We start from the raw sequence: 15,619 nt of genomic DNA, 5'->3' as shown, positions 1-15,619 counted from the left end.
AAATGCCTGCACTTTGCCCAGGCTGCTTTCTCTTGTTTTATTTTAATTTTTTGTTTTACATAGAGAGAGGTTCTTACTGTGTTACCCAGGCTGGTCTCCAACTTCTGGCCTCAGGCAATTCTCTTGCCTTGGCTTGAGCAGAGCATGACGTGAGCCACTGAAGTGGTGTGAGCCACTGTACCTGGCCAGGCTACCTTCTGAAATCCCCTCTTCACAAAGCACTTTTAGGCCAGCATGATGCTTACTCTTGGGCCATGTGACTCCTCTTCCTCTTTGAATATCAAATAGCAATTCCCTCACCAAATAGCCAGATAAGTAACAGTTGCCATGAAGTACAAGACACCCAGGGCCTTCCTCCTTCCTACTGAACGTCACTGCACCTTACAACAGATGTGCAGCGTTAGTATTTTATTTTTCCTGTTATTTTGTTCTTCACATCTGTTTTGAGATTTCTTTGTTGAATACAAGAAATAACTTTGTATTTTTATTTTTCATACTTATTCATTCTATTTATCTCACCAAAGCATAGGTCCATGACTGATTCCTGTGCCCTCATATCATCTGGCCCAATGCTCTTACATTTTTAGCTAGGAAACGGACCTGAGACAGGTGACCCGACTTGCCTTAAGGCACTCAGCATAAAGGATGATCCCAGCTCTGCTGGGTCTGAGGTGTCTTATTTCAGGACACCCCCTCAAAAAAACCAGAGACAGAATAAGGCCAACAATGTTTATTATCATTCCCATATTTCATTTAAGAAAACAGACATAGTAAATGGGTTAGGTTTGTGTTTAAAAAAAAACTAGATTTGTAGGGGTTGTGTTATTTACAACTGGACGCAGGGCTGTCCCAACATAAGGCACGGCAGCTGCACTTCTCCAATGCCCCTTTGCAGGTGCAGCCCTGGGCACATTTGGCACAGCCCACGGGGCAGCAGGAGCAGCAGTCTGGGGAAGAAGGGGAGTGAGAGATCAGAGCAGGCTTGACCAGGGATCTCCCCGACCCAACAGAGGCCTGGCTCAAGCTATGCCTCCAGCCCCAAAAGACGCTTAGTTCAGGATGGCATTGCTCTGTCAGGAGACAACTCCTGGATCTTTGGGGTGAGAGTCTTGCCATGAAAAAGCTACCCACCCTTCCTGTGCCCAGGACAGGGCAGAAGACTCCAGAGGGAGTGACATGCTCTTTGCAGTTAAAGGAAGGACAGTCTCCTAGAATAATACACCTAAGTGAGGAAAGTCCTCAAGTATCAGGCCTGTGCTTGGCAGGCTGGTGTGCTCTCTTGGTGTCAGTTTCCCCCTGGTAAGAATAAAGATTGGGAATTAACCGTCTCTAGTGTTCTTCCAGCTGTGATCCTAAGTCATTTGCTGAAGCAAGGGGATGTGGGAAGTTCGTCATTGGTCTGCTCCTGTCTGCGGAGGTCTGGGATCCCTCCTTTGACTCTGCCCAGCCCCCAGATTCCCAGGGAAGGCCCCACACTCACTCTTCTTGCAGGAGGTGTATTTGTACTCTTTGCATTTGCAGGAGCTGGCACAGGTGCAGGAGCCACCTACAAGGAAGAAAAAGGCAGTGAGGAGTGAGTGTTGTGTGCCTCCCGTCCACCTCAGGCAGCTCAATGCTGGGCAGAGCACTGGGTCCTAGTTCAGCACACCTTTGGCCTTGAGGGTGACCTGCAGCCGGGCAGTTTTCAGCCTCAGTCCTCTCGCCTCAGAAATCGGAGGCACTAGGAAGATGGCAATGTTCTAAGTGGTGATGAAGGCTCTTGGCGGGGAGAAAGCTCGAGAAGTGCAATCAAAGGAGTACACTTTAGGAAGAGCTCAAAATGCACCTGCCTCCTGCCCCAGGGATGTTCTATTCTGTGGTATGAAAATGAAGATCCTAAGACCCGAAACCAGGCATCCTTTACCAGTGGCGCAGGAGCAGCTGGGGGTCCATTCGGAGATCAGGTGGGTCCATTCGGATATCAGGTGAGGCTGGAGTTCCTAAGCCACAGGTGAAAAAACAGGCGGGCCGGTGGGAGGCGGAACAGGAGCAGGCCGCCTGACTTTACAGTCAGGGCAGGGTGCTGGGTGCAGTGGCCCCGCCCCAGGTCTCGCACCAGCCCAGCTCAGTGTCAGCGCTGCCCAGGATTCAGGGCGGGGCTGTGCGCACCAGGCGGGCCGGGCGCAGGATCATCCTTAACGTGGCTGTTGCGCACCCTGGGGGCGGCCCTTTGGCTCACGCTGGCTTTGGAGGGGCTGTGCTCCTGGCGGTACGCGGCGTCCCTGCTATAATCCCGGCCCTCCCGAATTTCCCGGAGATTGCACTCCATTCCCGCCCTTGGGCGGTCCGGGAACCCAGCCTCAGGTGGTCGCGGTATCCCCACCCCCGCACCCCGCACCAGTGACGTGAGCTTCGCCTCTGTGTGAGTCCATGTGCTACCCCAGCCTAGTGCTCACGTCCCTAGATAAGACCGAGGCGGGAAGCGCAGCGAGGGAGTTGTGTGCAGAGGACCAGCCTCCCATGTGATCTTCGACCCACCCACCTGCATAGTCACCCAGGTCCTTTGGCCTCATTTTTCCTCTTCACAGCAACAGGCCAGATACAGGGCCCTGCCTCCCTCCCTTCCATTCTCCACTCCTGAGGGGGCGATGTGCATATTTGTTTAAGTCCTCTTTTGCTTTAACTTCTTCTGGGCTTCCCACAGCCTAGCTGGCCCACCAGGACTTAGGACATCCAAAGCTTGGGACATCACCAAGGGAGGGATCTTTTCCCTGATGTGGTGACCCTACATTAAATTAAGAAGCATGAAAAGTGCTTATTTCACTTTCAGAATTCCTGACTATTGCAGAGCTTTTGGTCTTGGCCAGACCCTGTTTAGTCACTTTGGCTATTTGAACCCTCTCAGCAACCCTCGAGGATAATATTCTTTATGACAGCATCTTACTAATCAGACAACGACAACACAAGGAGATAGGTAACTAGCCCAGGACAGAGAGTGGAAGTGCTGAGGCAAAAGAATAGGTTCTGGAGGCAGTGAACCTAAGGCTGATTCACAGTCTTTCTAGAACTAAACCAAAAGGAAAACCCCAACTTTCCACATCCAAGTAACAAAAGGACCAGAGGCTACTTGTTTGCAACTCCTCCCCACTTTGTCTGCATGGCAGATGAGAAATTGAAAGTACCTCTGATTTGTCCCTTATGGCAACCAATTGAGCTGGTCTTGGGCTACATCTTCATTTGTAACTTCACTTCAGCTTCTAATTGGTTGCTTTCTGCAATCAGTCAGACTGATAGCAGGCCACTACTTCATGTACATAGGGTGTACACTAAGTAACCAATGAGAAACCTCTAGAGGATATTTAAACCATAGAAAATTCCGTAACCAGGCCCTTGAGCCACTTGTTGGGGCCAGCTCCCACCCTGTGCAGTATACTTTTGTTTTCAATAAATCTCTGCTTTTGTTGCTTCATCCCTCCCTTACTTTGTACATTTTGTCAAATTCTTTGTTCAAGGTACTAAGAACCTGGGCACCCTGCACCGGTAACAGTAGTACTGTGGTCTCAATCCAGTCAGCTTTTCAAGGGAAAGAGGTCAAGGGCAAACTTTCCCTTTGGCCTGGGTATGTCTTCAGCACCTCTTTACTGCTTGAAATCTTTAAACATAAACAAACGTCCAGATCAATTCTGGAAGTGACAGAAGGGATATATATGTAATTTTATGGCTACCTTCCATATCTGCAAGTGTGACTGATTCTTTTTCTCAGTAGTGTCAAGGAGTTTGCTTTTCCTATAAATATATTAAAGAAATATGATTACTTAAGAGAAAATGTTAAGGAAAATAACAGCACAGGTGATAGCAGAAATGGCAGGAATCCTTTTGCATCTGTTATGCAGACAGGGACTGTCTTGCTCGTGGCTTTGTATATCCAATATGGATCCTTATTTGTGGATCCTTATTTGTGGAGGACCCTCTCTGGGCTACAGGTCACGTGCTCCTGTTATTGATGAGAACAACATGGGACACACAGCTAAGCCCACCAGGCCTGGCTTATTTGTCTAGAGGTAGAAAAATATCCCTATGCTATGAATAAACATTAAAATCAAAGCTATTACAGACTAGTCAACACAAGCCAGGCCCCATTTTAAGTTCTTCACATGTTTTAAGTGATTTGCTCCTACCAGCAGACTCTATTATTATGTCAATTCACAGTTGAGGAGACTGAGCCACAGAGAGGTTGTGTCACCCACATATAAGTGACACAGCTGGAATTTGCACTCATGCATGCTGACTGCATCATGTTGCCCTCAACAACCACCCTATGCCACTGTGTCATGTAAAACCCAAGGACACTGAAAATCTGGCACAGAGACAGCAGTGGGAAGGACACTGAGCTAGCAGTGCATAGCTCTGTGACCTCTCAGCCTCAACATGCCATCTCACCCATCAGAGGCACAGCTGCGCTAACTAACCAAGGTCCCTTCTAGTTCTGAATTGTGACAGACAGTTCTACAAAGGAAGAAATGGAGGCTCAGAGAGGTTGAGCAACCTGCCTAGGTCTCACAGCCAGTAGGTGGTGAAGTGGGCAGTTAAACAAGACTGCCCTGACCCTGAACCCCATGCTGTTTGCACAGCCTGCCTTCTGGAACCCTCTCTTCAAAAGGAGTACCTGCAGGCCAGCATGGTCCTGATTCCTGGCCCGCTTGACCCCTTTTCTTCTTTGAACATCAAATAGCAATTCCTGCAACAAATAGCCAGAGGAACTAATTGCTGCCATTAATTACAAGTTACCTGGGGCCCCCTACTCCTTCCTAGTGAACACCACCACACTTTAGAAACTGCATAATATGCCGTCACCTCCGCATAGGCGGACTCAAAGTACTTCATCTGGAACTAATCCTTCTCTGTACTCCATCTTGCTGGGAGGATCCTGGGTAATTTCCTCCACTCCCCCAGTCACTTTGCTTGCCTGAATTAACCAAGGGCTGGACTTGAAGGAGGAACGGATTTCAGCCTGACCTAGGGAGAAACTTCCGAAGATTCAGAGACAAGTCACAACATGGAGCTCTCAAAGATACCAAGAGTCACATCAGTGACCCTGGACAGGCCAAGACTGATGGTTCCATGTGGGGATGTCCTGGCTGGTGGTGTTGAAGGTGTGTGACCCACATACTGGGGCCAGTCTGTGAACTGTTTCCAGTCTGAAATATACATCCTAGAACAAATGTGTAGTGTAATTTTATTTTTCCTATTTTGTCTTCCATATATTTACTGAAATTGTCCTGTTCAATATAAAAAATGGATTTGGTGTTTTTTTTGTCATACTAATAGATTTTATCTTACCTAAGCTTAAGTCTGTGACAGATTCCTGTGGCATTATATCATCTGTCATCACGCTCTTACATTTTTATTTAAGAAACTGACCTGAGGCAGGTACCTGATTTGCCTTAAGGCACTCAGTGTGTAAGATAATAGGACAAGGTCCCAGCACCCAGGTCTCTGGACTCTCAATGCAATCCACCATCCCAGCTCTGTTGGGTATGGGGACCCTTATTTCCAAGGCACACAAAGAAAACCAGAGCCAGCATTAAGTCAGCAACTTTTATTATCATTCACATATTTCATTTAAAAAATACAGTAAATGGGTCAGGGTTGTATGGAAAAAAATTCCAAGTTTGTGCAGGTCGCTCTTTCTATATCTTTGAGCAGGGCTGTCCGGACATCAGGCACAGCAGCTGCACTTCTCTGATGCCCCTTTGCAGATGCAGCCCTGGGCACACTTGGCACAGCTCATGGGGCAGCAGGAGCAGCAGCCTGGGGAAGAAGGGAGAGTGAGAGGTCAGACCAGACTTGACCGGGGACTTCCCTGCCCCCAAAGAAGCCTGGCCCAAGCTATGTCCCCAGCCCCAGAGGACACTTAGTTCAGGATGGCATGCATTGTCGGAGATGGGAGATAAGTGGTGGATCTTTCGAGTGAGGGTCTTCTGTGAAAAGCTTATCTCCATCTGAGCCCCAGACCTGGCAGAAGGCTGGAAAGGCAGTGACTGGGGTTATCAAGGACAAAGGAAGACTGGCTCCCCAGAACCATACACTTAGGTGAGGAAAGTCCTTAGGTGTCATGTCTGTGCTTGGCAGGCTGGTGCACTCTCTTGGCCTCAGTTTGTCTATTTTAAGAATGAAACTTGGGAATCCATCATGTCTACAGATCTGGCTCTGATCCTGAATCAGTTGCTGGGGAAGGGGATGTGGGAAATGGATCATTGGCCTACTCCTCCATGCCCAGCTCTGGTTTCCTGCCTCTGACTTGGCTCAGCCCCAGATTCCTGGAGATGGCCCCACACTCACTCTTCTTGCAGGAGGTGCATTTGCCCTCTTTGCACTTGCAGGAGCCAGCGCAGGTGCAGGAGCCACCTGCAAGGAAGAGAAAAAGGCAGTGAATTTTATACAGAAGATAACAGCAGTTGGTCAACAAATGCTCCCAGCTGAGTGCATTGCCAGGCCTGATAGATAGCTCCTGTCCAACTCAGGGCACCATGAAGCCTAATCTTACTTCTATCTGTAGAGGCTAGGATGGGCTTCATGTCCTTAATCCTGAAAAACCAATAACTCCTGTCTCCCATCCACCCCAGGAACTGCACAGAGTACTGGGGCTCAGCCTAGCAGTCCCCGACTACCTGGGTGACATGGAGCGGGAGAATTATGAGCCTGAGTCCTCTCGCCTCTGAAATGGGAGGCATTAGAATAGGAATGTTCCAGGGGTGATGAAGGCGCTGAGTGGAAAAGCACTAGATCAATGAAATAAATGACTCCACTTAGCTAGAACTCAAAAAACACCTCTACTCGTAGGGACATCTATCGTGTGGCGGGGAAATAGGTATCCTAAGGACCAGAAACCTAGCATCCCTTACCAGTGGCGCAGGAGCAGTTGGGGTCCATTTCGAGCCGCGGTGAGGTTGGAGATCCCAAGCAAGAAGTTGAGAGGCTATAAGGCGCACGTGGTAGGCCTGGTAGGGCCCAGCAGCCAGCGGCTGCTTTTATGGTCAGGGGAAAGAGGGCCGGACGCAAAGGACCCGCCCCGCGCGGGCGCCCGCCCCGCTGAGTCCGCCCAGCCGAGTCCGCCACGCCCGAGGTGATGACCTGGACTGGGCTTTGCGCAGCGGAAAGGCAAGGCGCACAGTCCACTGAGCTCCCCTGGGTGCGGACCACAGGACCACCCCCTCCCCGCTTTGGCGCCCGCTAACGCGGGAGTGAGTTTACGCCCGGGGTACGGGGCGTCCCCGAGGTCCCGGTCGCCTTTCCCAGTTTCCTCGAAGTTGCCTTCCACCCTAGTCCCCGCGCGTTCCGAGAACCCAGCCTTGGCGTTTCGGTCGCCTCCTCCCCACCCCTCTCACGGTTTTCAGCTCGACCTGTCCCGAAGTCTGAGTGCAGCCACAGCCTGCTGCTCCTGTCCCCGGATCGGCATAGTGCAGAGCGTGGAGCGTGCGGTAGCGAGCGAGTTGTGTGCAGAGCACCCGCCACCGATGTGATTTTCGCTTCTCCTCGCTGTCGCCTTGCCTGTCCCTGTCCACACCTAGGTCCCTCGGACCCGCTACTCCGTACACAGCAACACGGGAACACGGGTTGGCCTCTCACTCCCGTCCATTCTCCTCGCCTGAGAGGATGTGGGGGCACATTTGTCCAGGTCCTCCTTTGCAAATAAATCTCCATGCTCCCCACAGCCTAGCCGGCCACCCCACTACCCTCTGGCAGTTCTGGACATGTGGGATGTCCCCAAAAAGGAGATGACTTCATGTGATGTGCTGACCCTGCTTTAAACTAAAAAGCAAGGTGGGGAAGGTGGTGGGAAGCTAAAGTCCCAGCTACTTAGGAGGCTGAGGCGGGAGCATCACTTGAGCCCAGGACTTCATGTCCTGCCTAGTCCACATAGTGAGTTAACGTCTCTAAAAAAATAAAATTAAAAAGCAAGACATCCAGTTATTTCTCTGAAGTATACCTGACTAAGGCATAACATTGAGTCTATACCTGTCGCTTTCTAATCACTTTGACAGACAGCTCTGGAGTGACCTACCAAAGGAAGAACTCACTCTTCACCATGGGAGGGTACCAAGCCATTCTTTAGGGATCTGTCCTCATGACCCCAAAAGCTTCCACTAGGCCCCACCTGCAATAGTGGAGGACACATTTCAACATGAGATTTGGCAGTAACAAAATATCTAAATCATAGCACGCATGTAGGATTCAAGAAACTAAGAAGTTGGGTTCCAGCACTATAGCCACTTTTAAGCCTAAAATCCAATGTGGATCTCAAGTTGTGGAGGAAAATCAGAAAATAAAAATAAGGGATGAAGTTTCTGTGCCACGTTTGGCATGAGACTGGAAGCGATCATGTATGGTCCCCACCCATATGGTGTGGCAAAGTGCAGTACCATTTTACAGAAGTGTAAACTCAGTGAGGTAACCTGACTGGCCTGAAGGTGTTCACATTATTAGTGACTCACATTTCCATCCAGAGCCTGGTCTCTAAGCTTGCGGTTTAACCTCCACCACAGTCCATTTTTTCCAAGGCACACAAAGAAGACCTGAGTAAGATTCAAGTCAAAATTGTTTTATTGTCACTCACATATTTAATATAAAAAGAAATGCAGCAAATAGCTCAGTATTGTATTAAAAAAAAATCCAGGTTGTGCAGGTTGTTCTATTAACATTTGGGAGAAGAACTGTTCCCACATCAGGCACAGCAGCTGCATTTCTCCGACGTCCCTTTGCAGATGCAGCCGTGGGCACACTTGGCACAGCCCACGGGGCAGCAGGAGCAGCAGCCTGGGGAAGAAGGGGAGAGTGAGAGGTGGCAGTAGACTTCACCAGGCACCTCCCTGCCCTAATAGCAAGCGTAGCTCCAGCTCAGACGCCAGACCCAGAGGAAGCTTTTTTCGTCTGGCATAGCTCTGTTCTGAAACCATAGATGGTACAGTTGGGGTTTGCATCCCAAGAGAAAAATGCTGTTCTGCCCCATCTGAACTCAGGGCAGAAAGCCGGGAGAGGGAATGAAATGGGCAACGAGGGCAAAGAAAGCCCAGTTCCCCAGAAGGATGCACTCAGGGCCAGCCTTGAATTCCCTCCCAACCTTAGCCACAGCCCCAGATTCCTGGAGATGGCCCCGCACACACGCTTCTTGCAGGAGGTGCATTTGCACTCTTTGCACTTGCAGGAGCCGGCGCACGTGCAGGAGCCACCTGCAAGGAAGAGGAAAACGCAGTTGGCAGTGAGTGAGATGAAGAAGGTACAGCAATGGGTCAATGAGTCTCCAGTGCCCCCTCCTCTGTGCAGGGCCAGCCCTCAGAGCTCCTTTCCCACGCAGGACAGAGGAACAGAAGCCCCATGTCCTCTCCACTCACGCTGGGAAGGGCAAGCACCCTCCTGTTTCACCTTATCAGGAAGGTCCCAAGTGCACATACAACCCAGGAATTCTGAGATTGCCAGCCAGAACCTTCTGTCCTGAACCCTGAAGACTCAATATCTCTAGCTCCCCGTCCACCCTGATTGCTCAGAGCCTGGAGGAGAACACTGGGGCCCAGCCAGCAGGACCCTGACCAACTGGGTGATGTGGAGCAGGACTGCCTCGAGCCTCAGTATCCTTAACTCTGACTTAGAGGCCCAGGAGGGAGGGCAGTGCTCTCAGGGGCGCGATCAGGAAGAAAGCACCCCAAGGAAGTAAAGGAGTCCCCTTCCGCTCAGAACTTAAAATGCAACCTCCTCAAACCCAGAGACCCTCTGTACTGCGGCTGGGAAATGGGAATCCCAGGGCGCAGAGTCGGGCTTCTCTTACCAGTGGTGCAGGAGCAGTTGGGGTCCATTTCGAGCCGCGGTAAGGCTGGAGATCTCAAGCGATAAATGGAGAGACTGCAAGGCGCACGTGGACGGCGAGGTGGAGCGCCACAGCCTGCGGCTGCTTTCCTACTCAAGGGAGGTGGCCGGGCGCAGAGGCCCTGCCCTGCGCTTGCACCCGCCCCGCTGGGTTCGAGCCGCCAGCGGTCCTGGGCTGGGCTGTGCGCAGCAGAAGGGCCGGGGGCACCAACCCCTGAGCTCCACTCCCGGCGCGCCGCGGGACCGCCCTTCTGGCGCCCCTTCGCGCGTGAGGGGCTGTGCGCCCGGCGGTATGCGGTGTCCCCGAGGTCCTGGCCGCCTTTCCCAGTTTCCCCGAAGTTGCCTTTGCCTTCCACCCTCCTCCCCGCACGTTCCGGGACCCCAGCCTTGGCGTCGCGGGCGTCTCCACCCCACCCTTCGCCCCGCCGTTTTCAGCTGGGCCTGTCCCGGAGTCCCGGTGCAACCCTCCTGCTCCTGTCCCCGGATCGGCTGAGTGCGAAGCGGGGAGCGTGCGGTAGCGAGCGAGTTGTGTGCAGAGCACCCGCCACCGATGTGGCTTTCGTTTCTCCTCGTCTCCCGCCTTGCCTGTCCCTGTCCACACCTAGGTCCCTCGGACCCGCTCCTCCGTACACAGCAACACGGGGAACACGGGTCGGCCTCTCTCTCCCGTCGATTCTCCTCGCCTGAGAGGATGTGTGGGCACATTTGTCCAGGTCGTCCTTTGCTGATAAATCTCCATGCTCCCCACAGCCTAGCCGGCCACCCCTACTACCGGCTGGCAGTTCTGGACCTGTGGGATGTCCCCAAAGAGAGATGAGTTCAGATGATATGCAGACCCTACTTTAAATTAAAAAGCAAGGTGGGAAAGTAGCCGGGCGTGGTGGTGGGCACCTGTAGTCCCGGCTATCCCGTGGCTGAAGCAGGAGAATGGCATGAACGCAGAGGCGGAGCTTGCCCTGAGCCGAAATAGCACCACTGCACTCCAGCCTGGGCGACAAAACGAGACTCCGTCCCCCCCCCCCAAAAAAAAAAGAAAGAAAGAAAAAGAAAAAAAGCAAGGTGGGGAAGGTGGTGGGAAGCTGAAGTCCCAGCTACTTAGGAGGCTGAGGCGGGAGGATCACTTGAGCCCAGGACTTCATGTCCTGCCTAGTCCACATAGTGAGTTAACGTCTCTAAAAAAATAAAATTAAAAAGCAAGACATCCAGTTATTTCTCTGAAGTATACCTGACTAAGGCATAACATTGAGTCTATACCTGTCCCTTTCTAATCACTTTGACAGACAGCTCTGGAGTGACCTACCAAAGGAAGAACTCACTCTTCACCATGGGAGGGCACCAAGCCATTCTTTAGGGATCTGTCCTCATGGCCCCAAAAGCTCCCATTAGACCCCACCTGCAATAGTGGAGGACACATTTCAACATGAGATTTGGCAGTGACAAAATATCTAAATCATAGCACGCATGTAGGATTCAAGAAACTAAGAAGTTGGGTTCCAGCACTATAGCCACTTTTAAGCCTAAAATCCAATGTGGATCTCAAGTTGTGGAGGAAAATCAGAAAATAAAAATAAGGGATGAAGTTTCTGTGCCACATTTGGAATGACACTAAAAGCGATCATGTATGGCCCCCACCCGTATGGTGTGCACAATGCAATACCATTTTACAGAAGTGTAAACTCAGTGAGTAACCTGGCTGGCCCGAAGGTGTTCACATTGTTAGTGACTCACATTTTCATCCAGAGCCTGGTCTCTAAACCCCCAGTTTAACCCCCACCCAGTCCATTTTTTCCAAGGCACACAAAGAAGACCTGAGTAAGATTCAAGTCAAAATTGTTTTATTGTCACTCACATATTTAATATAAAAAGAAATGCAGCAAATGGCTCAGTATCGTATTGAAAAAAAATCCAGGTTGTGCAGCTTGTTCTATTAACATCTGGGAGAAGAGCTGTTTCCACATCAGGCACAGCAGCTGCATTTCTCCGACGTCCCTTTGCAGACACAGCCCTGGGCACACTTGGCACAGCCCACGGGGCAGCAGGAGCAGCAGCCTGGGGAAGAAGGGGAGAGAGAGGTAGCAGTAGACTTGACCGGGCACCGCCCTGCCCCAATAGCAAGCCTGGCTGGAGCTCAGAACTCAGACTCAGAGGAAGCTTTTTACGTCTGGCACAGCTCTGTTCTGAAACCATAGATGCTACAGTTGGGATTTGTGTCCCAAGAGAAAAATGCTGTCCTGCCCCATCTGAATTTAGGGCAGAAAGCCTGGAGAGGGAATGACACGGCCAACAGGGGCAAAGAAAGCCCAGTTCCCCAGAAGGATGCACTCAGGGCCAGCCTTGGATTCCCTCCCAATCTCAGCCACAGCCCCAGATTCCTGGAGATGGCCCCCCACTCACTCTTCTTGCAGGAGGTGCATTTGCACTCTTTGCACTTGCAGGAGCCGGTGCAGGCGCAGGAGACACCTGCAAGGAAGAGAAAAACGCAGTGGGCAGTGAGTGAGATGAAGAAGGTACAGCAATGGGTCAATGAGTCTCCAGTGCCCCCTCCTCTGTGCAGGGCCAGCCCTCAGAGCTCCTTTCCCACGCAGGACAGAGCAACAGAAGCCCCATGTCCTCTCCACTAACGCTGGGAAGGGCAAGCACCCTCCTGTTTTACCCTACCAGGAAGGTCTCAGGGGCACACCCAACCCAGGAATACTGAGATTGCCAGCCAGAACCTTCTGTCCTGAACCCTGAAGACTCAAATGTCTCTAGCCCCCGGTCCACCCTGATTGCTCAGAGCCTGGAGGAGAACACTGGGGCCCAGCCAGCAGGACCCTGACCAACTGGGTGATGTGGAGCAGGACTGCCTTGACCCTCAGTATCCTTAACTCTGACCCAGAGGCCCAGGAGGGAGGGCAGTGCTCTCAGAGGGGAGATCAGGAAGAAAGCACCTAAGGAAGTAAAGGAATTCCCTTCCGCTCAGAACTTAAATGCGACCTCCTCAAACCCAGAGAGGTTTGGTACTGGGGCTGGGAAATGGGAATCCTAGGGCGCAGAGTCGGGCTTCTCTTACCAGTGGTGCAGGAGCAGTTGGGGTCCATTTCGAGCCGCGGTAAGGCTGGAGATCTCAAGCGATAAATGGAGAGACTGCTAGGCCCACCCGGAGGGCGTGGTGGAGCGCCTCAGCCAGCGGCTGCTTTTCTACTCAGGGGAGGGGGCCGGGCGCTGAGGCCCTGCCCCGCGCTTGCACCCGCCCGGCTGGGTTCGCACCGCCAGCGGTCCTGGGCTGGGCTGGGCTGTGCCCAGCAGAAGTGCCGGGCGCACCATCCCCTGAGCTCCGCTCCGGGAGCGCCGCTCGACCGCCCCTTTGGCTCGGGTTTGCGCGGGAGGGGCTGTGCGCCGGGTGGTACGCAGTGTCCCCGAGGTCCCGGCCGCCTTTTCCAGTTTCCCCGAAGTTGCCTTTGCCTTCCACCCTCCTCCCCGCGCTTTCCGGGACCCCAGCCTCGGCGTCGCGGGCATCTCCACCCCACCCCCTCGCCCCACCGTTTTCAACTGGGCCTGTCCCGGAGTCCCGGTGCAGCCCTCCTGCTCCAGTCCCCGGATCGGTCGTGTGCGGAGCGGGGAGCGTGTGGTAGGGAGCGAGTCGTGTGCAGAGCACCCGCCACCAATGTGGCTTTCGTTTCTCCTCCTTCCCCGCCTTGCCTGTCCCTGTCCACACCGCGGTCCCTCGGACTGGCTTCTCCGTACACAGCAACACGGAGAACACGGGTCGGCCTCTCTCTCCCGTCCATTCTCTTCGCCTGAGAGGATGTGGGGGAACATTTGTCCACGTCCTCCTTTGCAGATAAATCTCCGTGCTCCCCACAGCCTAGCCGGCCACCCCACTACCGTCTGGCAGTTCTGGACCTGTGGGATGTCCCCAAAGAGAGATGACTTCAGATGATATGCAGACTCTGCTTTAAATTAAAAAGCAAGATGGGTGAGGTCGCGGGAAGCTGTAGTCCCAGCTACTTAGGAGGCTGAGGCGGGAGGATCACCTGAGCCCAGGAGTTCGAGTTCTGCCTAGTCCACATAGCAAGTCAGCATCTCTAAAATAATAAAATTAAAAAGCAAGACATCCAGTTATTTCTCTTCAGTATACCTGACTATTGCATGACATTGAGTCTACACCAGTCCTTTTTTAATCTCTTTCATTCTTTGAATCCTCACAGCAATCCTAAAGGGAAATACTAGTTATGAACCCGTTTTGCTCATCACAGGACTACAAAGGAAATGTCCAAGTAACTGGCTGGTCGTCACAGAGCTAAAAAGTTGTGCCCTTGTTTAAGTCCAGCCAGCCTCTTAAAGGAAAGTGTCCATGATCAAGCCTTCCTTTGGCCCAGATATGTCGTCAGCACTTCTCTATTGCTGGAAATCTTCTAAACAACAGGGGAAGGGCGCCGCGGCCCACACCTGTAATCCCAGCACTTATGAAGGCTGAGGCGGATGAATCACCTGAGGTCAGGAGTTGGAGACCAGCCTCGCTAAGATGGCGAAACCCTGTCTCCACTAAAAATACAAAAATTATCCTGGCATGGTGGCAGTTGCCTGTAATCCCAGCTATGGGGAGGCTTGGGCAGGAAAATCGTTTGAACCCGGGAGGCAGAGGTGGCAGATTGGGCCATTGTACTCCAGCTGGCTGACAGGGGTAAAACTGTCTCAACAAACAAAAACAAACCAAAAACCCTCAAATAAACAACAGGAAGCTACCAGCTCTCTGATGGGCAGTGGCAAAAGCAATCCATAAGTGTAATACACACACGCACACACACATTAATTTGGGGGCTATCTTCCATGTGTAAGACAAGATTGGATTTCATTTTCTCAGGTGGAAAATAATTTGCTTTTTATAAAAATGTGTTTAAGAAGTATTGATCATTTCAAGGTAAAATATTAACTAAGGGATGGTGCAGGTGCTAACAGAAATGGCAGTCATTCTTTTGTATCTGACATGAAGCACAGAATCTTCCTCATAGCTTTACAACCCTAGTGTTGATAACAATTTTGTGGGGACACTGAATGGCTCTCTTTAGACCACAGGACACATGCTCATGTGGTAGATGAGGATAACAGGATACACAGCTGAGCACTCCAGGCCTTTATGTGCAAATAAATAAATATCCCCTATGCTCCATAAAATGAACAAAATAAGCAATAGCTAATATTGTAGACCACCCACCCCTTGTACCATTCTAAGTTCCTGATATGTATTAAATCCTTTAATCCTATAAGCCAGAGGTTAGTATTACACCCCTTGTACAGTGGAGGAGACTGAGCCACAGAGAGGTTGTGCCATGCAGCTGAAAGTAACAGAGGTGGGATTTGCACTCATGCATACTGATGGCAGCATCGTACCCTCAGCTACCACTCTATGCCACTAAGTCACATGAAAGATAATGACACTGAAAATCTAGCACAGAGGCAGCAATAGGAAGTGCACTCTGTGGACAGGAATGTTCACCTGCACAGCTCTGTGACATCTCTGGGTTTCAGTTCTCATCTCTCAAGCCAAGAGCAACATTCATCCATCCCAAATAGTCTTTCTATCTTTGAACTGAGATAGGCAAGATTTAGCATCCAGCGGCATCATAATCTACCAGCTGTGGCCAGGGCCACAGGCCAGGTTTAGCATGGGTTCATTCATCCCTTTACTTCGGAGCTATGTGACATTGGGTAGGTTACTTAACTAATCTGGAAGACAGCATAAGCACTCCAGGCCCTGCATATTTGCTGTCCCCGTCTTGAGGCCTGTGGCTCTCGT

At 51.5% G+C, this 15,619-nt stretch overlaps 4 protein-coding genes across 5 annotated transcripts; all 4 read right to left on the bottom strand.

Moving 5' to 3' along the window:
• Window positions 1-715: 715 nt before the first annotated feature.
• Window positions 716-2,308, bottom strand: LOC109023582 (uncharacterized). The gene is made up of 4 exons (XM_055364274.2): window positions 2,195-2,308; window positions 1,904-1,979; window positions 1,481-1,546; window positions 716-947 (listed from the first exon to the last, which is right to left on the bottom strand). Exons 1-4 carry the CDS (start codon window positions 2,306-2,308, stop codon window positions 823-825), a joined length of 381 nt encoding a protein of 126 aa, XP_055220249.2. The 3' UTR covers window positions 716-822.
• A 3,264-nt stretch (window positions 2,309-5,572) lies between these two features.
• On the bottom strand, window positions 5,573-7,197 carry LOC101126269 (metallothionein-1A). Its single transcript, XM_019012218.3, has 3 exons — window positions 6,885-7,197; window positions 6,322-6,387; window positions 5,573-5,790 (listed from the first exon to the last, which is right to left on the bottom strand). The coding sequence occupies exons 1-3, from the start codon at window positions 6,910-6,912 to the stop codon at window positions 5,699-5,701; spliced, it is 186 nt and encodes a 61-aa protein (XP_018867763.2). The 5' UTR covers window positions 6,913-7,197; the 3' UTR covers window positions 5,573-5,698.
• Window positions 7,198-8,565: 1,368 nt separating this feature from the next.
• LOC129523465 (metallothionein-1E-like) lies at window positions 8,566-10,844 on the bottom strand. Of its 2 annotated transcripts, XM_031003057.3 has the most exons (3): window positions 9,803-10,844; window positions 9,144-9,209; window positions 8,566-8,796 (listed from the first exon to the last, which is right to left on the bottom strand). In XM_031003057.3, the coding sequence occupies exons 1-3, from the start codon at window positions 9,828-9,830 to the stop codon at window positions 8,705-8,707; spliced, it is 186 nt and encodes a 61-aa protein (XP_030858917.1). In that variant the 5' UTR covers window positions 9,831-10,844; the 3' UTR covers window positions 8,566-8,704. The 2 variants fall into 2 exon arrangements, with proteins under 2 accessions (XP_030858917.1, XP_030858915.2); XM_031003055.3 differs by lacking the exon at window positions 8,566-8,796 and having other exon boundaries at window positions 8,803-9,209; window positions 9,803-10,269.
• Window positions 10,845-11,653: 809 nt separating this feature from the next.
• On the bottom strand, window positions 11,654-13,272 carry LOC115931107 (metallothionein-1M). Its single transcript, XM_031003059.3, has 3 exons — window positions 12,893-13,272; window positions 12,235-12,300; window positions 11,654-11,889 (listed from the first exon to the last, which is right to left on the bottom strand). Exons 1-3 carry the CDS (start codon window positions 12,918-12,920, stop codon window positions 11,798-11,800), a joined length of 186 nt encoding a protein of 61 aa, XP_030858919.1. The 5' UTR covers window positions 12,921-13,272; the 3' UTR covers window positions 11,654-11,797.
• Window positions 13,273-15,619: the final 2,347 nt, after the last annotated feature.

This window comes from Gorilla gorilla, chromosome 18, assembly GCF_029281585.2.
Source record: "Gorilla gorilla gorilla isolate KB3781 chromosome 18, NHGRI_mGorGor1-v2.1_pri, whole genome shotgun sequence".
Lineage (NCBI taxonomy): Eukaryota > Metazoa > Chordata > Mammalia > Primates > Hominidae > Gorilla > Gorilla gorilla.
This window is presented reverse-complemented; position numbering and strand designations above follow the sequence as displayed.